Here is a 22,903-nt window from a genome sequence, read left to right as displayed (position 1 = left end):
CACAAAGCTGTCTGTCGGTGACGCAAAATAGCTTTTCTACTCTTCATTTTTCAGTTTCAGGCAGGATAAACGTCCTTTTCTTTCATTTATTTCCTGGTGCATGTCCTTTGACCTGGTTCGCGTTCTGTACAGATATCAACTATAAGATCTTCAATATCAGCTAGATCAGCAGTCTTGTGATACAGATTCTTATTTCTTTACATCACCTGAATGAGAGGGTAAATGTGCTTTAGTAAAATGCTTAAAAAAACACAATTAATTAAATGTATTTTAATTTCTTTCTTCAGACAAGAAACCAAAGAAAAAAGATGAGAAGCGCAAAACAGATCTGGCATATGAGATCATGGAAGGACGAGGAACGGAAAAGCCAGCAGAGGTAGGGTAGGGGCAGCACAGGGATCTGCTGGCTCTCTTGAGCCATGTGGCTTCTGACAGTAAACATGTGCCTTTGCAAAATGACTTGACTTTGAAAGTCAAGTTTAATTTAAGTTTAGTTTGAAAGTTTAATTTCTTGTTTTTTTGTCACCTTTCAGTATTAATCAGAATTGTTAAAAGCAAAAACCTGTAGGGATTGTTAATAGGACTAGGGATAGATTCCTGCTTGACTGTCAAGAATTACAGCATTACCACACAGCAAGCCTGCATTACATACAGTATGTGATGGCAGCTTTTAAGCACCTGACATATAATGCAGTCAAGAGGTCATATACGTAAGAGATTTTCCACTAACACCCTCACACATTAGCAAATTCTGTGCTAAATTCAAAAATATGAAAATCTTCCCAGAATGGTCAGATCAGTCCCTTGAAACTACATTTTGTTGCTGCCATGACTTGGACAATCAATCGGCATGGAGACCGTACTAAATATTTACGGTTATTTTGAACGTTTTCCAGTTTAGGTGTGTGCTTACTTTTAATTTGTACAACTGTATAATTTGTGTGTAATTATTATCACTGATTTATTTCAGTGGGATGAAAGCAGCAGATATGAGTTGATGGCCAGTTATGGACACCAGAAGATTTTCCATGAGACAGAAGGTAGTAGTTGTAACAATACAGTAACAATAATAATCTTTATTATCGATCATCAAGAGATCCCAAAGCACTTCACATTTAGGAAGGGATCCATTTCATATACCAATAAAATGCAGGATCATCCACCTGTGTGATGTGTGGCAGCCATTCTGTGCCACTGACCTCACAAGCCAGCAAATCATTGGAGAAGGGAGAAGTTATTTCAGATGAATTAAGGGGTAAATTTAGGGAGGCCAGATTATTCAAGACCCTTTAATGTCAGGACACCAGGGTTAACAGCCCTACTCTTTTGAAGAGTGCCATGGGAGTACTGGCTATTACGGATGTCTTGGATGGGTGATTTTCATCCAAGATGTGCTTCTGAGTGTAGTTTACACTGAAATAGTGTTACTGTATATATCATTACATTAGAAGAAGAAACGCAATACTTCCAACATTTGTCTTCAGACCTTTGGATTTACAGTAAATACTTAAGTCAGCAAAAGATACATTTAAAATGTATTTCTTATTTTAAAACATCTGTATAATTATTTGTCTCAGTCCTCAACATCTGATTATTTCTAAATATTCAGCTTCACGCAACCTCCTCTGAACAGTTGAGGGGCAGTAAGTCACCAGTTTCACAGACTTATGACTCTAATGAACGTATTGTCTGATTCTGAGGTCACCTTTGGCCTGCCTGACCTTTTTCGTCCTTTTTGATACTCACGAGTGTCAGTTTATTCATATCGTTAGATAGTCTTGGCCACAGCAGTTACAGACACTTGCAAAGTTCTTGCAATTCGTCTTAAAGGCTGACCTTTCATAAAGTAATTATAGGCTGTGTTTTTTCCTTGCTTGCCGAGTAACATTTACCATGTTCATTCAGGAATTACAAACCTTTGCCCATGCTCCCTATATTTATAGTAATCATGGGCCCTCACCTGTTTACCAGTAATTGGTGACAAAAGGTAAATGAGGTAACATGCTAGTTAACTGTGAGAGCATCTAACAAAGACAATTTTAAACTTCTTTTAGTGTTCTAACACCATGTTATACATATTTCTGACTTTTAACTAACCTGGGCTTCAGACTGAAATCTGCTTGCTTTGGGTGTTCATTTTATTGAAAATGAAAAATTAACATTTTAAATGCAGATCACTTAAGATTATAAGTACACATATCATGTAATTAAATATTAAGTGTTTATAGACAAGTTTATACAGTTTAAAGCACAGATTATCATGAAAAACCGGGTTTCAAGCAGGTGTACTCAAACATTTGACTGGTACTGTACATTGATCAGATAAGTAATAAAGCTAATGTCAACTCATTTGTAAAAATGCACCATGAGACTTTCCATAGGACAGTTGCATCCCTCACTTATATATTAATTGGTAAAACAATACACAGGAAAATGTACAGTATGTTACCCAAGAAAATTTACTTGGAAAAAGTATATATACAGTATTGGCCAGTATTTTGAGTCTTTTTGAAAACTCACAAATAAAGTTGTGTTATTTATTGTACTGCTGAATTTATTCTGGACTTTGATTTTTTTTGTAACTAGCCACCATTGTACCACAATACCGCCGTCTGCCTTTTACAGGCAAGTTTTAAAGATAAAATTGCACCCCTGACACAGCAGCAGACAGTTTTATGTTTTTTTTCTTTAATTGCCATCCATGACTGATCCTCAGTCTGCTGATGTCAAAGCTAGCGAGTACTGGAGACTCTACCTGTATTATCTAAATTCCCACTTATCAATAAGGGGAGAGCGTGCAGCTACGCTACACTGACCAGCACTAACACCTGCTGTCAGCTCTGATCCTCTGCAGCACATTACAACCCTATTGAGCCCGCCAAACAAACTGCCCTACAGTTGTCTGTCCAGCACTTGTGACAGCCCTCGGCGTAGACCTACTGTAAGATGCATTTTCCTGAGTATCCTACACACTCTCACAGGCCTGTAAGCCAATTCAGTCCAAAACCTTGAGCCCTATCCACACTGCAGTGCTCATTTTTCTCTCCTTTTAGGGTGGAGACTAGATACGGACTGCTAGCTTTTCCTCCCAGCTGCTCTTATAAGCCTCACAATAGGTGTGACCGATCACACCAACTCCTTTCCCTCATGTACTGTAACATGTCTCTCCCACTGAATTCTAATTACTCATTAGGAGTAGCTCATTCCATAGGTTCTTTCACTGAGCATTCAGCATTCCTAACACGAAGTACTCATGATAAAGTAAAACCATCTGAGGAAAACCATTATCTTCACAGATAATGTGATAATGTATTGTTTTCTTTAAATGTACATGATTACAATTATCAGTGATTTTATAGTATGTCTGTACACAGTAATAGTCATGAAATGTGGTTACTTTGTACTGTCTTGTGAGACTATTATCATTCAAACTCTTTGCAAAGGTGAATTATAGATGAGCATTAATGGATTATCTTGAAAGGCTGTGGTTAAATTAACTTGTGAGAGAAAAGCACCACTGAATACATTTAACCTGGGCTCTTATTTTCTTGTTGAGGCATTTGTAGGGAGGATACTTCTGTTGTAAATTTGTAAGAATTATTTCAGGATGTGTACACAGAATTGTTCATTCTGCATATGTGGAGATACTTTCAAGTGATCATTATTATTGTTTGATGTTTGATTTTTGAAATACTCCCATTGTGTTAAGTGGTTGAAATGAGAGAGCTCCCTAAGCAGTCACCATACTCACAAGAAGTGTCTTGTAAAAGCATTCTTACAAATTATATCATCATCAATGTATAATAGAGAGATGCTGTGGGGAATGTCCCCAAAATGGATATGAAATTTAATATTTAAAATTAACAAGATGACATTTTGTTAATCTGATAGTGACAAGAATACTTAATTATATTTATTTTTTACATTTGTTTGTTTTATTTGAGTGTTTTTTTACATTGTTAATTAAAATAAAATAGAGACAATTTTCCCCAAAACATTGTAATGTGTGTACAGTATATATACAGAGAATCACTTTAATTTATGTTTAATTCGTAGGTGCTACATCTTCACTAGGCACTTCTGGCACATTACAGATGCATAGAGAACAAAGTTCACTCTCTGGTAAGAGAACAATCTGTTAATAATGATTAGCTGTTTGTGGATTTTCCCTGTGTGCACTTTTGGTGAACATAAGAAAAATATCTATATTGCTTGGGTTTTGGGAGCATAATACAATTTAGTATCCTACTGCTTCATGATTTTCTATTTATTATTTTCCTATTGATAAAAAAACCCTTCAGATCAATTTATGACAGATTCCAGTGAATCAGCAACTTCAGCATAACTTTGTATTTTGTTCCATACACTGACCACTGTAGGAAAGTGTTCCTTCTGTCTTCAGGGTGCTTTCTGAATATAATTTGAACTGCTCTCTTTCCTGAGTCTGAAGTAGAGAAAAGGCTATAATGCCAGCATTCTGCACTCAGAATTTTAAAAAGCTTCACTTCAGTCTTTAATTTAGAAATCTGATTTGCTTTTCTCCACTTTTTCAGTTTACCTTAGCTGTATGTATTGTCATTTTCTCAGGTATTGCAATAACATGTTTTTCTATCGGCCATCCGTTAAAGCTGTTCTGGATTATGAAGATAATTTTTGTATTCAATTTAATAATTGTAACTGCTGCAGTACGAGGGCTAATTGCTTTAATACTCAGAATGGTTAGCAAAATACGGTGGGCAATATGATGCATGAAAGACCCCAGAATGAGAAAACACCGTAGCCATTGACTGTGGCCCTGTTCTGCAAATAAGTAGCCAATTAAACTTGACCAATTTATTAAAATAAACATAATTAACCATTAGACTTAAAAGGTTCTTTAAAGTAAGATCCAAGATTACTAGGTACTGTCTAATGGTCCTAGTGTACATTGCTTTTTACATTTTAATAAATGAAATCCACACCAATGTGGAAAAAATGCTTCGGAGAAACAGAGAAAGCAGATGATATCTTTGTGCTGCATAATACTGTAACATTCGGCCCTCCTGTGTTGAACTGCCTTGACCTTTTCTTCCTCTCCTCACGTGTTCACCTTCTTTCTCCTTGTTCCTCTATAAAAAGGAGGGAGGTAGACATTTTAGGATCTTTCCCACATGGGGCCTTAGGCTGTGCTGTGCTCACTCTCACTCCTCTGACTATCACACGCTTGTTTAAGAATAAAGGTCATAAACCCTGAGTACATGCTGAGACAATAGTAAGGGAAGACTGATACAGTGCTTTCATATTGCTCGTCTTCAGCTTCTGAGGGGATTTTTAGTTTATTTAGAGACTGCAAAAGGACAGACCTGCTGAGCCTTTTTCCATTTCTAGTGGTTTCAGAGTGAAGACCACAAAAATACAAATCACAAAATAGCAGTCTCCATAGTGGCTGTAAGGTGAACTTCTACATCTTTATGTAGTAATGTTAGTTACAAATCAAGTGAATCTGTCCTTGCCATAAATGATTAAAAAATAGTACAAAGATGTAGAATTGTAAAGGATATAAACTTGCTGTTATATATAATTCTAATTCTCATAATCTCATTTTATTTTTTTTATGACATGGTCTCGAAACTGTAATAAATGTTGAATAAATGTTAACCTACAGTTGAGATTAAATTGGTCTTGTGGTAATAATGTTCTTTGATTAGATCTCCTGTAGAAAGTTAAGATTAAGTCAGTGTTGTTGGTGTTATCAGGAGTGTAGAAGAGAGGGTTAGTGTTGTTGCTCTTAACAGGATTGTAGCGGAGAGTGTCAGAGTTATTGCTCTTACTAGGAGTGTTGTGGAGAGGGTCAGTATTGCTGCTTTTGCCAGAAGGTCCATGACGGAGACCAGGGAAAGATGACAGGATCCCTAGTGATTAATTAAAGCAAAGCTGGCAAAACATCATCCACATTTCTATACTGTATGTTACATGGAAATTTTAGTCCTGTGTCTTGTGGTAGCTTACTAAAAAAGCATTTCAAATATGTCCAATATATGTTATTGTACAATTGTAATAATAATAATTCCTTACACTTATATAGCGCTTTTCTGGACACTCAACTCAAAGTGCTTTACAGGTAATGGGGACTCCCCTCCACCACTACCAATGTGCAGCATCCACCTGGATGATGCGACGGCAGCCATAGTGCGCCAGAATGCTCACCACACACCAGCTATCAGTGGGGAGGAGAGCAGAGTAATGAAGCCAGTTCATAGATGGGGATTATTAGGAGGCCATGATTGGTAAGGGCCAATGGGAAATTTGGCCAGGACGCCAGGGTTACACCCCTACTCTTTTCGAGAAATGCCCTGGAATCTTTAATGACCACAGAGAGTCAGGACCTTGGTTTTACTGTATGTCTCATCCGAAGGACAGGGCCTTTTTACAGTATAGTGTTCCTGTCATTATACTGGGGCATTAGGACCCACACAGACCGCAGGGTGAGCACTCCCTGCTGGCCCCACTAACACCTCTTCCAGCAGAAACCTTAGTTTTTCCAACAAGGTCTTTCATCGAGGTACTGACCAGGCTCACACCTGCTGAGCTTCAGTGGGTTGCCAGTTGTTAGTTGCAGGTTGATATGGCTGCTGGCTAGTACATAATGTATAACTGCAGCTATTCTGAGACAAACTTGATTTTACATTGTTCTTGGTTCTTGCATAATGTAAGAAGGGTGTAAATAAGTTGGAGGGTTGGCGCTTGCCCAAGCACTGGGCAAAATGCTAACATCTCTTTTTTTATGTTCGCATTACTTGTTCTTCCGGATCTGTGCCCTTTCCCACACGTTAATCTTCTTTTGCATACATTTCAGGGTAATTTGCACAGTGAAACAGAGACTGAGCACTAATTTGATCATAGGTGCAGGAAGACAGTTTAGCACAACCTTTTACTCACACTGCAGTGTTTGCAGGTATTACATTTCTTTTTATCTTATCTTTTTAGCCAACAATTATGTGATATGGCTTTCATAGCATCAGAGGTGTTTCCTCAAGTGAATTTTTTAATATCTAGAGACTAAAAATGATTGCTAACGAAGAAAGATTTTGTGTTGGTTTCTTTTTTTTGTAGATTCAAAAGGCAGCTATGAGCTGATGGCCTCCACCATTGAAATGCCAAAAAGATGTGAAGTCACGTCTGGTGAATATTGTTAGTTTGTATGTAGTATTGTTGAATATGAAGTTGAAAACATTGTATTTTTTACCTGCCTTTCAGAAAAAAGTACATTTACTTTTACAGTATGCTGTTCCTCTATTTCTTAATGGAAATCTCAACAGAGGACTTTATAGAGTCCTTTTATCTCAAACATGTTTCTCACAGAAACTTTCCCTCTGTTAGCTATGACAGCTGCACCTGCAGCTGGTATTTTGACACACTGTGCACTGTGCGTTGTTGTCTACTCATTTGTAATCACTTCCAGAGCATAGTTGTGCTGGACAGAATCGATTTTACTGCTATGCCAAACATTTTATACAGAAGATCATTGAGGATAAGGTCACGGGACAAGTGAAATCAGTATTCAGTTTTAAAATGTTTATTTTCTTTTTAATTACATAATTTAGGTTTACCTGGCAATTTCCTATGGCACATATTTGAAAATAAATATCCAACCACATGTGCCTTGGAACTTGGATGTCTGAGGTTACACTTCTAGTTCACAAACTGCTGATATAGCAAAAGCAAAAGCATGACATTTTATTTCCTTCAGAGCCATATATTATACCCAGGAAATCAACCAGAAGTTAATGATCTCAAATGCATAGCCAAAATAAACCCTCGTTTTCTTTAATGAGAAAGAAAATGAGGATGGATCAAGTATTCAAAGTCCACAGAAACACGGACACGGTCAATTTGTTGGGTTTCTTCAGAACGAACAGTGAATTATGCACAGATGACATTGGTAAAAACTAAAAAAATCACACACTGTATTTCAAAAAAGACCAGGAGGGACTTCTTTAAACAAAGATTGTGGGAGTATGGAACAAGCCTAGCATACTGTTGAGGCTGATACCCTGGCATCTTTCTTTAAACTGCTGAATGATATCCTTGGTTCAATTAGCTATAGAAGGAAAATGTCGTTTGTAACCAGTTTTGAAACTGAAGCAAGGATTAACAAATCCTTGGCTTCAGCCTAGTTGAAGTCATATGACAAGTGAATGAAAAGAACAAGTAATGACCAGCATAAATATTGTTTGGGAGACTACTTTGACTGTACACCCAGCAATAGACAGATGCACTTCTAGAGAACATTTGCAACTGTCATAACTAATGGGGGGCAAATGTGTTTATGCCAGAAAAAACAGCATAATACGCCTTTATTTTGGAGACATCTTTTAAGCTTACATATGAGTCTTTAGGTCATGGGTATTCTTTCTGCCTTAGTTATAATTAACATTTTTTAAGAAAGTCTTAAGTTTCAGAGCTTCAGCTACTTTAGCGACACTGGGTACTGTCTGCTTTACTGTATAAGAGTGCTTTCCAATTCTACCCCAGTTGTGGTGGTTATGGAAATCTTTAAAGTGTCTACCGGTGTTTTAGCCTTGATTAATTATGCATTGCTAGGGGGCATGTCAGCCATCTCAACGGACGTACAAGTGCCGGAAAAGCTTCGTGGTGAAGGGGTGACCTATGTTAATATTCCTGTCAGTCCGACGTCGAAGAAGCAGCTTCATTATATGGAATTAGAGCTTCAGGAACCTGGCTCTGGAGTTAGAGGTAACACAATGCATCTCCATAGACATAGGAAGAATATATATTTTATTTGAAATAACAGATTTTGATTTCTCTGATTTTGACATTGTATGCCGCTTTGCTCTTTTCTGATGCTGCATTATTTTGAGGTGAATGAATATTGCATGATGAAGGTGGTTTAAAAACAAATTGTAGCAGACGTGTAATATTCTGCTGCTCGGTGGAACAAGCAGCGGATCTTCGAGATCTCTGTAAGATGAGCCCATGTGCTGGGTGAGCCAGCCGAAAAAAACCTGGAAACAACACAACAGCGCGCTGTTGGGAAACTGCACAACCGCATGCAGTCAGGGGAAAGCTGAGCAGTGCTGTGCACGAACACAGACTAGGCTGAGTGGGAAGCACGCACAGTAGGAGATGATCTGCAGGCTATGAGCTGAGAAAGTTGAGCACACAGGCAATGTGGTGATGCAGGTAGAAGCATGTTTAACTTGGTGACATAGTAGAGCTACTGTATGCACACAGCCAGGGATGGTAATGTAGCAGGTAGGGAGTGCAGTTTGGGTCCATGGTTGGTCCAAACAACCAAAGTCCAAAGCACAATCCAAGGGTAGTGGTCGGTGCAAAGAAAGAATCAAATCCAGGAAACTAAGTAAAACACATTTCTCGGCAAAAGGCAAATCCAGGAGACAATGTTGTGGAAGCGAGTCCACAGCCAAGTAAATACATGGAAAACACAGCAGAGGTCAGCGATCCTAGCAAGGCAAAACTAGAGAAATGGGAACAAGGAATCGAGGGACTCGGAGATAGTACTCCTTAACAGATCCCTGAGCAGAGTCAGAGCATTCCTTAAATATTCTATACCACCTAATGCAGGCGCGTATGAAAATTGCCTGCAGGTGATGCAGATTTCTTGTCGGCATGCGTTTCCATGGCAGGCAGCACTGAGTGAGTGATGGATGGGTGGCTGCCTACCCTGGCAAACACTGGCTTGCTCCTCAGCTTTGCAATGGGGGCAAGCCTGACAATATGTTTTTGTATTTGCCAGGATGGGCTCTGGCTCACCTACAACCATGAATTGGAAGAAGCAGTTATAATGGGTTTTTGTACTGTATGAAGTACTGCTTCATACTTGCACATTAGAGTGATGAGGCATGAAAAATAATTGGCTGAAATGCATGACTGTACTTCTGTTTTTATTACTGCAGAATTATTATTATTATTCCTGTTATCAATTCTTTCTGTTGTATTCCAATACACTTGTATTCTAATACGCCTGTAGCACTTGTCAGTTAATCAATGACTTTCTCAGTGTTTGTGTATAACCATATACCATAGGGACTAATGTTTGTATTGCGACAACATCATTTCACTGTATTGTCCAGCTGCATGGGATCATTGCATTTTTCCTAAGATTAATTTCTTGTCCAATGATATGTGTTCATATCCGCTCTGTGCTACATTGTATGTTTCTTTTCCAGATGTAGCTTTAGCTATAGTTGGAGATATAGCACTGTAGGTTGTTAGCACTAAAGACAATATTAGCTTTGGGTCAATTTTGGCTGTCTAACTCCTGCTGGATCAGGGAGTCTGGATGCATCATGTCATTTACAGTAGCCTTCACTAGATACTTTGATTTCTGTGTCCATTTAATGATATTTCCTTCTCAGGACTCATAGCTTTCACTATACTACAATACTCTAGTCTGTGTATGGGTGTGGCACATTTCTCTTGTGGCTTGCATGACAACCATATGATGCATTTCATTTTTGCAATCGAGATGGATTGTATGAGTTATTTCCATTTTACATATTTTTTGGTTTCCACATTTATTTTCCAGTTGTGTGTTACTTCTAATTAAAAAAAAATGTAAAGTCATATTTCTCAAACATAAGCAAATTTGATGCTAATGCCATTCAACAGGGCTGGATGGTGATGCAGTGTTTAGCATGGCTGCCTTGCAGTGCTGGAGGCCTGGGTTCAGTGCTACTTACTGTAAAACTCCACATAGATAGCACCCCAGGTCCAGAATTGAATGGAGGGCCCCATTACTGTGAGGGTGTGAGGTTAGTAATGCTAACCACTGCGACTCCATGATGCCCATAATGATAAGTCTCCAAATGTAAACGTAGACTCTAAATACAGTAGGTGGGTTTTGAAAGTATTATATCCTTTTCCACATATTCTAAAAAACAGAACAGAAATCTGCAATTACAGTGGCTATCAAAAGTATACACCCAGCTTAGACCTTCACCTTTTTTTGTGTTACAGTAATAATATATTTAATTGCTATGTTTTGTGATTAACACAAAACACTTTAGAATGTTAAAGTGTGAACAAAATTATACAGATCCTCCTAAATTATTATTATAATTTACTTGTTTACATAAGCACTCATCTCCCTTGAGTCAGTATTTGGTAGAGGCACCTTTGGCAGAAATTACAGCCAAAATTGAGTCTTCTTGGATAAGTCTCTATCAGCTGTGCAGTTCTTGCCCATTGTTCTTTGCGAAATTGCTTAGCATCCTTAAGTTGGATGGGGATTGTTGGTGAACACCAATGTTCTCAATTACATTGAGGTCCGGGCTTTGACTGGCACAATTCAGAACACTGACTTTTATTGTTTTTAAGCTACTTCTTTGTTGCTTTGACAATAACCCAAAACATATAGCTTTGGCTGTATGTTTTGGGTCATTGTCCTGCTGGAAAATGAATATTCTCCCAAGTCACAAGTCCCTTCCAGATTGCAAAGCGTTTTCCTTCAGGATTTCTCTGTACTTTTCTGCATTCATTTTTCTTTCTATCTTCACAAGTGTCCCAGGCCCTAATGCAGCGTAGCATCTCCGTAGCATGTTACAGGCACAACCATACTTCACAGTATGGATGGTGTTCTCAGGATGATATGTGGTGTTATGCTTGCACCAGAAAGGTTAATTGCCTTCTGGCCTTCTGTAAGTGAGATTTGATGTGAGTTGTTTTAAACAGTGGCTTTTGCTCTGTCACTCTCCCAGAAAGCCCATGTTTGTGCAGCACGTGGGTAATTGTTGTCATACGCACAGTTTCTCCCATCTTTGCCATGGAAGACTGTAATTCCTTTAGAGTTGCCACAGGCCTCCTGATGGCCTCCCTGACTAGAGCTCTTCTCGCCTACAGCTTCAGTTTGGAATGTTCTGTCCAGATTCACAATTATGCAGTATTTTCTCAATTTCTTTTTAATGGATTACATATGTTCTTCTGGGAATATTCAATGCCTTGGAATCTTTTTCTACCGTTTCCCTGGTTGGTGCTTTTCAATAACCCTATCTTGGATTTGTTGCCTTTATGATATAGTTTTTGTTTGGAGCTGTACTAGTCACTGTGGGTTTTCCCAGAGGTAGGTGTATTCGTCCTGAAATAATGTGAAACACAGGTTCTGGGCGAGTAGCTCCTGGAGTCAGGTGGGTCCGTGCAAAGCTGTGCACCCACCGCATCCGCTGCTGCAGGTCCCACTCGTAGTCCGGTCCAGCCGGCGGTGCCGACCCGTCTCCGGGCGGCGGTCCGATACGCCCAGAGCGCAAGGGGGAGGTGGCGGTCCCAGTCCCGTTGGTGCCGGGACACCAGGGTGGCCAGCTGGGTGGCGAGCGTCCGATTAAACTGCTCCAACCACCCATCGCTCCGCGGGACCGATGCCAGCACCCTCTCCATCAGCCTCTCGAACGTCGCCGGGGCATTGCACAGACCAAAAGGCATGACAGTAAACTGCCAGAGGCCCTGGCCGATGGAAAAGGCCATCTTCGGGCGAGCATCGGGAGCGAGCGGTACCTGCCAGTAGCCGCAGCGGAAGTCCAGGGAGCTGAACCAGGTCGACCTGGTGATGTAGTCCAGGGCGTCATCTATCCTCAGCAGGGGGTAGGAATCTTTCTGGGTGACCTCGTTCAGCTTGCGGTGGTTGATGCAGAACCTCCACGAGCCTTCTTTTTTTTTTACCAGTACAGCTGGCGCCGACCACGGGCTTGCGGAGGGCTCAGTCACCCCCGCTGCGGCTATCTCCCGGATCTTTTCCTCGGCGGCGGTCCGCTTGGCGTGAACCATGCGTCCCGGTCAGATGCGGATGGGCCGAGTGTCGCCGGTGTTGATTTCATGTTGGACCAGGGCAGTGCGGGTGCAGTCCTCATCTCTCGCCGCATAGAGGTCCTCGTTCTGGGCGAGTAGCTCCTGGAGCTGCTGCCGCTGGTCCTGATCGAGGCCCTCGCAGCTCCGCTGTTAGAGGTCCTCAACGGCGCGCCTCGCTTCCACGCAACGCTCGGCCCCCGGCTCGCAGGCCCGGTCTGCCCCGGCGACTGCCACGGCTGTCACTGCCTCTTTTTCCCCCGGCTCCGGCAAGCCTGTGTCCCTCGGCCTTCGCCAGGCCTGCCCTCCACCAGGTGAAGTCGCTCCCCCTGCCACACCAACTCCTGCCGGCCCAAGTCCAAACTGGCCCCCACTCGCTGCAATAGGTCCAGCCCCAGAATGCAGTCCTCCTGGATGGGTGCGAGGTAGCAGGGGTGGCGCACCGTCGCTGCACCTAGACGGAAGGCAAGCACCTGTTTCCCCCGGACTGCAGCGAGCTGTCCCGTCACGGTCCTTAGCCGCAGGCTGGAGGCCTCCCATCCTGGGGGGTTGGTGCCCTCGGTGTCGGGTAGGACGCCCGGGCGGAGTAGGGTTACCGATGAACCGGTATCGAGTAGGGCCAGGCAGGGTTCATCCTCAATTTGGCAGTGGAGGTACAGGCCCCGGCTACAGCCGACTCGCCCCACGATGGTGTGAGGGGCGCCGGTCTTCATAGCGCTCTCCGGAGCGGGGGTTGAGGTGTTCAAGGGCGGCCATCCCTGCGCTGAGCCGCCCCGTTCCCGTTTCCCGACGCCGAGGAGTGCGAGGTTCGGGTGCCGGCAGAACCGGGCTCGGTGTCCCCTCTTCCCGCAGCGGTCGCAAATCAGCGTGCGGGGCTGTTCCGCGGGGGTCGCTGCACGGGCTGGCTCCTCTTCCCCCTCGCTGGATTTCTCCGTCACCGCCTCGGTCAGCCAGCAGGGCGCACTGTGTCTGCTGGCGCTTCCAGCCACCCTGAACACGGCCTCAGCCCGTGTAGCAAGGGCCAAGGCCTGCTCCAGCGATGCTGGCGCGGCCAGCTGCACGTGGCGCCGCAGCTCCTCGGGTGAGAGGGCCTTGAGAAAGGCCTGGAGAGCCATCTCCCGCTGCGCCTCCCGGGGAAAAGTTGGGTATCCTCGACTGGTGAGGAACATGACATCAGCGGCAACCGGGCCCAGTCGCTCTCCTGGTCGGCGCCGCCGCAGGGCCAGCCTCTCCAGCATCAGGTCCGGCGCCTCCTCCACACCGAAGCGCAGCTGGAGAGCTGCTGCCAGCGCCGCGTATTCGCCTCTGTCCTCCTCCGAGACGTCCAGGAGCACCTGGCAGGCCGCTCCTTCCAGCACCGCCGCCAGGTGGCCGGCCATCTCCGCCCGGCTCCAGCCATTCGTCCGGGCCGCGAGGTGGAACTGCGCCTCGTAGGTTTCCCAAGGCGCTTCCCCGTTGTAGCGACCGGGTCGCACCTGCGCCGATGGGTGTGGGATTCGCTGGTCGGCTCCGGCAGGGAGGGTATCCTCTCTCTGGGGCACCCGCTGACCAGGAGTAGCTGCCAGTCGCCCCAATTCTACCGGTGGGACCACTACTGAGTAGCCCTGGTAAGGGCTGTGGCCACGTGTCGCACCCAGGAGTTGCTCCCTATGTGCACTGCCGATGGGTTCCGTCTCTTTTAGAGTCAGCCGGCGCTTGACAGAATCGGCTAATGTCTGCCACGATTTGTCCATCCTGCCTGCTTCTGACACCAATGTAGCGTTTACAGGTTCTTCTCAGAACAATGGACCAGTGGAGACGTGATTAACAAACCAAGCGATAGCTTTATTCATTAACAACCACAAAACCAAACACAGGATATACACGCACATGAGGAGACTGACAGAACATGTACACATCTTTAGGGTGGTAATTACTTAACAACACGCTATACACTTATAAGACTACACAGGGCACTAGAACTACTAGGACATTATTTACACAGGTAGGGTCAGCCGCTGGTCATCGTGCTGACCCTCAGACTCTCCCCACCTACAACGGTACTATGAGTGCCTAGGGGCTCTTCCTCCTCACCACCAGGCGAGGGCGTTACAGTACAAACCTCCAGTTAAATGCATTTTTTTCCATATTGTAACACAACATAATGTAAAAAATGTCCAAGGGTATGCTTTTAATAGCCACTGTATGAAAATAGAGGCAAACATGGGAAACAAAAGTGAATTTACATTTACCGTGTTGCAAAATTCTGATTGTGAAAGTTAAGTTGTGAAATCTCTTGGTGCCATCAGCTTTATTCATCAGTTATCATGTTTGATTATGAAACTTGTGTTTTTACATGCTGAAGTATTGCTTTGCATCAAAGGCTTGATGTTTCCATGATTTCTATTTTACAAACTCATATAGCACTGCATACAATTTGTGGCAGGCAGGGCAAGGAAATAGGTAAAATTAAGAAACACAATAGAAGTGATTTTAATAATACTTCCCCCCCCCATTAAAAATTAAATCCAAAATAAAGTAGAGTGGTCTAGTTTCTTAACAATTAGCATAAGTTAGCAATTAAACCCATAATCCCTTTGGTTTACTTAACCGAATTCTGCAGCGCACTTGAGCATTTTGGAATGTGCCAGTTTCTGAGGCGATAAAAAGTAATTCTCATTGAATTTATGAGCTGTTGTAATGTTACTGATGCAAAGTAACATGCATGGATTATGTTTTTGTTCTGCAGGAGGGGGCTCTACCAAGTACGCCCAGATTGATATCACTGCCACAGAGACAGCCCACAAAGTGGGGACCCAGCATGCTCAGTTCAGAGAGGAACGTCTGCAAGAACTTGAACAGAAAAAGAAGGGTGCGTTACAGTGACCTGATTGTGGAACATACATTCACGATCCATACATTTCCAGGATTTTGCCTGATGTAGGGGAATATTGCCTTCAATAGTCTTATAAAGGCTCTACAGAAAAAAAAATGGCTCCATTGTTGTGCATTTTTTTAAAGCAAAGATAACTGAAGCATAGTACAGTTTTATTGTTAAAACTTATGTAGACATAAATCATCTACTATATACCTTTAAGGGACGTTACTACTAAATTGAGTGGAATACATCTGAACAGAGCAATACTGTTCTGATAAGTTTTCAATCTGGACAGTGATTTTTTCATAGTCATTTTTTCCCATTATTCTATTTGCACAGGCAAGGTCTTCATCAGAATTAGTCCCCTCTCTATTTTCAGTGCTTCTTACCTTTGAATTCACTGAAACCATTATGTTCATGCTGGATTCTACTTTTATGACCTCTGCAGTGTCAGATGTCTCATTATCTGACATTATGTCACTATAAGTACCTCTGATATTTAACATGTTGGACATAGTCTGTCATCCCTTTTAAACCCTTGTTTTCTCAAAATTATTTTCTCTAGAACTTTACAAAATAATTTTATATAACTATAAGGGTAAGAGGGTGTACAAACATTTGTGTGGAAGTAACAATTTTGTGCTTATAGACTAGTATTCTCTGTATATGTTATTTTTATATCAAGTTTTGTGATTCAATTTGTAATAACATTTGTATGCCTTACAATAGAGATGAAAGTTTGTATTCATAGGCTGGAAAAAATCCATTTGACAAGGCAGAAAAGGCAGTTTCTAGTGACTATCACACTTCATCTTTAATTTTTAAATAAATACCTCTAAATATCAGTCTTACTCTAAAAGGACACTTCCACTAACCTGTTTGTTTATTTTAATTGTAGTGCCAGTTGGAGTCATTTAATAATGGATCCTTGAAATATTTTGTCTAATTATACAACAGTTATACTCCAATAGTAACACATTACTTTATTAAAGGTTTTATGATGGATGTTTTAATAATTTTTTAGATGGATACAAGGTCATTCTACAACCCTAGCTTCTGATGGCTGTTCCTCAATTTTGTTTGATGTAAAATTACTAAATGGTGATAGGTTTTTACAGTTATTATTATAGCTAAACATGGACGTTTTTGGGCCAGTTTCTGCTGCAATACATGACATAATGTACTGTATAATAAATAGGTAACACTTAATTTCAATGAAGTTAAAAAACACTGGACTACTCTATATAACAACATATAGTCTATCCAGCTCTTTGTGCAAATGACTTTGTACAAGCATGCAACTATTTGTAACTGTTCCTACTGAGATGCACTGAGAGCTGAAAGCAAAGCAGAACTCCATGTAGGGAGAAAAGTAAGGTGAACATCACAGAAGAGACCACTGCATTCTTGAGTGCTGACAAGGACTTTAATGCAGTTGTAGGTCAGTAACTGAGGTCCTGGCATGGTTATGTGAAATTGTATTCCTTTAAGGCAGGGATGGGGAACCTTTTTTCTGCCAAGGGCCATTTGGATATTTATAACATCATTTGCGGGCCATACAAAATTATCAATTTAAAAATTAGCCTGCTATATTTGGTCAAACATTTAATTAACTCACCCCTAATGTGATGGCTGGAACTGCCTCTCTTTGGTGACAGGTTTTCCCTTCACCTCCATGAACTGCTTGACTTCATCCCGCAGTTCGTAAAACACAGTGTGTTAACACTTTCGCAACATGTACACTCCCAGCCTGCCTGGCACTGACTGTCCTCTGATTCACCGCAATACAGGCAGACGGGCCGCGGGCAGCCGGCGAGAAGCATGCATGTCTGTCCTGTCATGTATTAGTATGTGTCCTGTCTATCCAATAATGGACGTTCCTTGCTTGTCCCTCAAAATTAACGTTATTATTATGATTCACTTAATATAAATTTATGTTGCTATGAAAAAAGCTCCTAGATTTTTTGAATTTCAAGTCCCGCCTGCGTAGGGCTGGGCGATATGGCCAAAAACATTATCACGCTAAAAAATTTCATATCAGTTGATATCGATAATTATCACGATAAATGTCAAATCATTATTTCTTTCAAGTTAAAGGCAGATTTTTTTTCTCCTGAGTGAAAGTTGAAGAAACCAGACAGTTAATTAGTGAATTAAACAACTCTTCATTTTAAGAACACATCACTTGCCCAACAGCAGAAACATAAAACAAATCTGTTAGCTGCCCGATCTGCAACACGCACGCGTAAAGCATGAACATTTATCGAACTTTTGTTAAAATTATATCGAGGAAAATTATATCGCGATAATTATCGTTATCGAATTATCGCCAGGTTACGCCTGCGGTTGCCTTGGCAGGGCCAGACCAAATGATTTCGCGGGCCGGACGTTCCCCACCCCTGCTTTAAGGCTTTTATGCTTTGTAGTGTTTATGAAGGAGTTCTGACAGTGTTGTTTAGCCACTTTTAAGTAAAGTGTTACCAAACAAATCTTCTGAAAATAAAACTCTGCCTTGGTCTCCTGGAACTATTGTACTATAAATTGTTTTAATTATCCCAGGCAGATTTACTTTTAGAGTAAATCTGACATCAACTGAAATTTAGAATTTTTCTTTCCTTATCTTGTTGCCTAAAATCTTCAGTTTGTGTGGAAATGTTTAAAGACGTCTTCTGACAAGTTAAAACCATATCCCAAAACGTGCATACAACGTGAATGTATCATAATTTCGCATGATGCAATTAGCTTCGATCAACTGTACCATTGGCACATTGGCCCCTTATTAAAGACGGAGAGCCATTTAATATTAGTGTGGCAACAAAAAGTGAAAGGGCTCAGCTGTCGAGGTGTTTCAGCAAATCAGGTTCTTTTTGTGGTGTATGCAGAAAAACTGCGTGAATGCTTTACTTTAAGAAAACTTTGGAAGAAAAGATTGTGAGCATCAGGGTACACTAGCCACAGTCAGGTGTAGCAGTTGTTCTAGTTGTAAGATAACACACTTCTAGATTTTTCCAGGTTGTGTCAAGAAACTATATACAACTAGAAAAACCTACATTTCAACCTCTGCTCAGACCATTGCTTCTTAAAGAGCCTGTAAATACACTGCTCTATAGCTGACTTGCAAAGCCTGACATTCTATATGTACAAATTTGATGTAAATCGCAAACCATTGTAAGCAGTATTTTTCAATGTAATAGTTCTGATCTTTCTATTTCTAATAAATTGAAAATTAAGTAATGGAGGATGTTGCAATTTTGCATTATTTACAAAATGTAGCCTTAATCCTGCAGGTTCTATACAGTAATGCTACATCTCTAAAGCATGGCTGAAGACCTGGGATTTTTGTAACTTATCAACATGCCACAAAATTTAGAGTGGCCTCTACATAATAGTGGTTCAAAGGACATCTGTCTCAGTAAGTCGTTAGTCATGTAGTGAATTTCAAGGAAAGATTCAACCACGAAGACTAAGGAGCTTCCAAAACAACTCGGGGACAAAGCCAGCACAGACCAATAAAACAGTATCATAAATTTCAAAGAAACTTAACATATCTTTGAGTGTGGTGAAGTCAATCATTAACAAGTGTAAGACACCTGGTTAGGGATGCAACTGGGAGGTCAACGGTGACTTGGAAAGAATTACAGAGTTCAGAGAGTTGGCTGAGATGGGAGAAAATGTGCTTCGGTCAACAATATCCCAGTCACTTCACAAAACTGGCCTGTATGTGAGATTGCGAAACCTAGCCTATACTGTACATCAAAAGGTATTTGCAATGAAACTTTTAAGTAATACTGCAAACTTGTGGCAAAGGCTTTTGTGGTCAGACAAGACAATAATGGAATTTTCTGATCTAAATTCAAAGAGTTATATCTAATGCAAACCCAGCAACGCACCCAGCAAATCATTTATTCATTCATTCCTACTGTCAAACAGGAAGGTGGCAGCATTATGTTATAAATCTGCTTCTCATCAGTAGGGACTGGGAAGCTTGTCAAGACTGATGGAAACAGATGGAGCAAAGTACTGGCAAAGTTAAATTCCAGAAGAAAACGCCTATAACTTGGACAAAACAAAAATCACCTTTCACATTGGGCAGTAAAATATAAAGTCAAAGACACTCTCTCCAGAGATACTGTATAATAAGACGGCTTGAGCTAACCTGCCAAGGCAAATGGTAAAAAATGTACACCAAATTAGTTTGCAAAAGGTGCTCACCAAATATTTAATTCACAAGTCTGAAGAGTTCACAAAACAAAAACATCGATTTTAGTTTTTGCTAAAATGTCCTGTAATTTATCTTATCCTTATTTAGCTTCACTTCACAGGATTTCAATAAAAATAGAAAGTTTTACAAAATAGGATGCCATAGGTAGGGTTGGAATATTTTTACGTCACTGTTAACATTATGTTAAAATCATAATGTAGCCTGCATTCATACCTAGGGACAGAAAATAAATCAACGGAAGACTTGAGAGGTTGAAGAATGTGTTAAAGTCATTTTGATAGAAATGTTGTATAATACAGGGGGGGGGGGGACATGGCCCCATAGTGATACCCCATGGATATCATTACTTATGCTTCAATCTTGGCAACCAGAAGTCAAATCATCACCAGGTACTTCCCGTTGTTCAGATGGTGTGTTATGTTGTGAAGATTTGATAGAAAGTCAATAAAATATATAGCTATTTATGCACAAAATAAGACACCAATGGGAGGGCTTCAATACATTTGCAAGGCACTGTAAGCTTTTAGTTTTTAGTAGTTTACAAGTGAGCAAGATGGGGAAGGGGGGGGGGGGAATTGCTTTCAGGGCTCAGTTCTTACTTTACAGGGTAGCTGCAGAAGAGCTGCCATCTGCTTACTTCTTTTTGTCTCTTCCGAATCACTCTGGTGTGTTCGTCTCCTTCATTCTGCCGGCTTGAGATTATTCTGGGATGCAGTCTTTTTGGAAGAGACTTCAAGTTGAACGTTTCTAAATCCCTCAAAGGACCGCTTACAGTACAGGGCATGGCAGTGCATGTTCCCCTTTAGTTCTAACCTGCCATTATCTAGCTCCCTTTTTTAAAAACAAAAGATTATTCACTGCTGATTTGGGATATCAGAATATTGTATGCTATTTGTAAGTGAATGCAGGTAACTATTTCCACAGGGCACAAGGGAAATACTGGATATTTGTCTTAAGATGCTGAATGCAATTAGACCATAACGACTACAAAAGGCTTAGCGTAGACAGATTCTCTCTTTTTCCAATAAGTGCTCTTACACTGTCAAATACCTCAGGTGTGGAAATCAAGTATTACTCTAAATTGATGTTTCTTAATTATCTTCCTCAGTCATAGGATTCTGCTGCCCTTTAATGTTCATTGAAAATTGAGATGGGTAATTTGATTTTAATGTTTTTTTGGCTCCAAAAGTAAATGTTGTAGATATCAAAGCAGATGGGTTTGTTTATAGGAAACAATTTCTTTAGGTTTCAGAGCTGGGAACTCTAACATTTAAGTGAATCAAGATTTCAAATAAATGCTCAGCTACAAATCCAGAATGACTTTTATACTGATTACAACTGAGAAGCTGTGCCCTTAACTTTTTTATTTTTTAGAAATAACACTGTAAATCTTTCAGCATTAATATAGAACTACCAACTCTCGCATGTTCCGGTTTTCATTTCATTATCGCAAATTGAGGGTGACCCTAAGAGGTCTGTTGGTGGCTTTCCATCGTGAGGATTAGGTACTCCTGATAATCTATTTCAATACAAGCCATGTCTATACTACACTGTATGTGTAGATTCATTTTACATAGCTGATAACCTACACTGCTCACATCTTCAGAGTGTGTTCTGTTCTACTGCTTATTGCAGAAATAACAACCTCCTCAACTTCTTGTCATTTCTTTCTTTGTTGTCAACCATAAAAGACAGATATCATTGCAACTGTATAATCAATCAAAATTCAACAGATATACACTGTAGTGTTTAATTAAACTAGATTTTAATTCTATTATATTAATGCCACAGTTTATTAAACAATATTTGTGCCATAGACCATTGGTACATGAAATGGCATTCCAAACCATATCTTTTTTTTGGGGATATTTTATTAAGAAATGCTGTGCTGAATGTCTTCACTTAAACAGTAGACTTTGCTTTTCATCATTTCAATTATTTTTTAATCAAACATTTCACTAGAAATAAGCTCCAAGATGGAGTTGGTCAACCAATCATTTACCTAGTCTGTGACCCCATGGACCAGTCAAGCACTTCAGTGCCAGGGTTTTGACTGACTGCTCAGGGACTCCAGTAGCAATTGGGCTCAACAGCAACCTTGTAAGCATCCTATAATTTATGGTGTAGAAAATCAGGACATGGAAATGTCACAATATCATGAATAAAAATGATCTACTCTGTATTATATAACCAATTTCTATTTATACACTCTACTTAAACATATACGCAAACAACTGGACGTGAAGTGTAAGAAAATGGAGCAGGATATGGTGCCTCGTGCTCTGTTGTGTTGTGTGGGTGCAGACTGCAGCATTGACTGCAATGGGCACCTTACAGGAGAAGCAGCCGGACATTCGACACACAAAAACACACGTCAAACAGCGCACCTAGTGCAGCTCAGCCTTTACGACTGCAGCATTCCACGTCAAATTAAGGAGCTGAAATGATTCTTGTTTGCATACAGTATATGCTCTTAAAAGCAGCTGATGGAATTGGATCAATTAAACCACTGGTCACACCTCTTCAGCTGCCTTTGCCTTCAAAAGAAAACCTAGATGATGGCCCTACCCTGGTGTAGATCCAGACCCTAAACTCAAACCCAGTTGACTTCTACACATTTGTATCGTTGTACTCAGAATCCAAAAGAAAGGAAGTGATATTTAATCTGGGGTACACACTATAAAGCTGGCTTTCCTTACATGTTTATCGTTATTCGTGTGTTTTGTTTTTTCAATTCAATTCATTTTAATATAGTGCCTTTCACAACAAGGTTGCCCAAAGGCACTTAAAGCTGTCTGACAATACCAATCTGTCAAGTTCTGTGAAATCTATCAGATTTTTCAAATCTATCAAGACCAAACATTCCAGCTACATAAGAAACCTTTCCTTCAGATTAATGAAAATGGAAGTTGTGGGTGTTCAAACAATGTGCTCGCATCTATGCTGACCAACAACTCTACCTGTGAGGGAAAAGGTCCATCAGACCCTATCATTAATATAAATAACTCCTGACAAGGCTGTGGGCT

At 40.9% G+C, this 22,903-nt stretch overlaps 1 protein-coding gene across 9 annotated transcripts in view; it reads left to right on the top strand.

The window, feature by feature from the left end:
- dok7b (docking protein 7b) overlaps positions 1–18,891 on the top strand; it is a 51,096-nt gene extending 32,205 nt beyond the window's left edge. For 3 of the 9 annotated variants that reach the window (XM_088629586.1, XM_088629595.1, XM_088629528.1), the window contains 6 exons: positions 288–376; positions 971–1,040; positions 4,057–4,122; positions 7,093–7,170; positions 8,584–8,736; positions 15,527–18,891. In XM_088629586.1, coding sequence (XP_088485712.1) covers positions 288–376; positions 971–1,040; positions 4,057–4,122; positions 7,093–7,170; positions 8,584–8,736; positions 15,527–15,663 — 593 coding nt within the window. In that variant the 3' untranslated portion in view covers positions 15,664–18,891. The remainder of the gene's footprint in view (positions 1–287; positions 377–970; positions 1,041–4,056; positions 4,123–7,092; positions 7,171–8,583; positions 8,737–15,526) is intronic. The other 6 variants (XM_088629537.1, XM_088629552.1, XM_088629543.1 and 3 more) reach the window with 6 other exon arrangements.
- Positions 18,892–22,903: the final 4,012 nt, after the last annotated feature.

This window comes from Lepisosteus platostomus, chromosome 1 (assembly GCF_059453375.1).
Source record: "Lepisosteus platostomus isolate fLepPlt1 chromosome 1, fLepPlt1.hap1, whole genome shotgun sequence".
Taxonomy (NCBI): Eukaryota; Metazoa; Chordata; class Actinopteri; order Semionotiformes; family Lepisosteidae; genus Lepisosteus; species Lepisosteus platostomus.
Note: the sequence above shows the minus strand (reverse complement) of the source record. Positions and strands in the feature narration are given on the sequence as shown.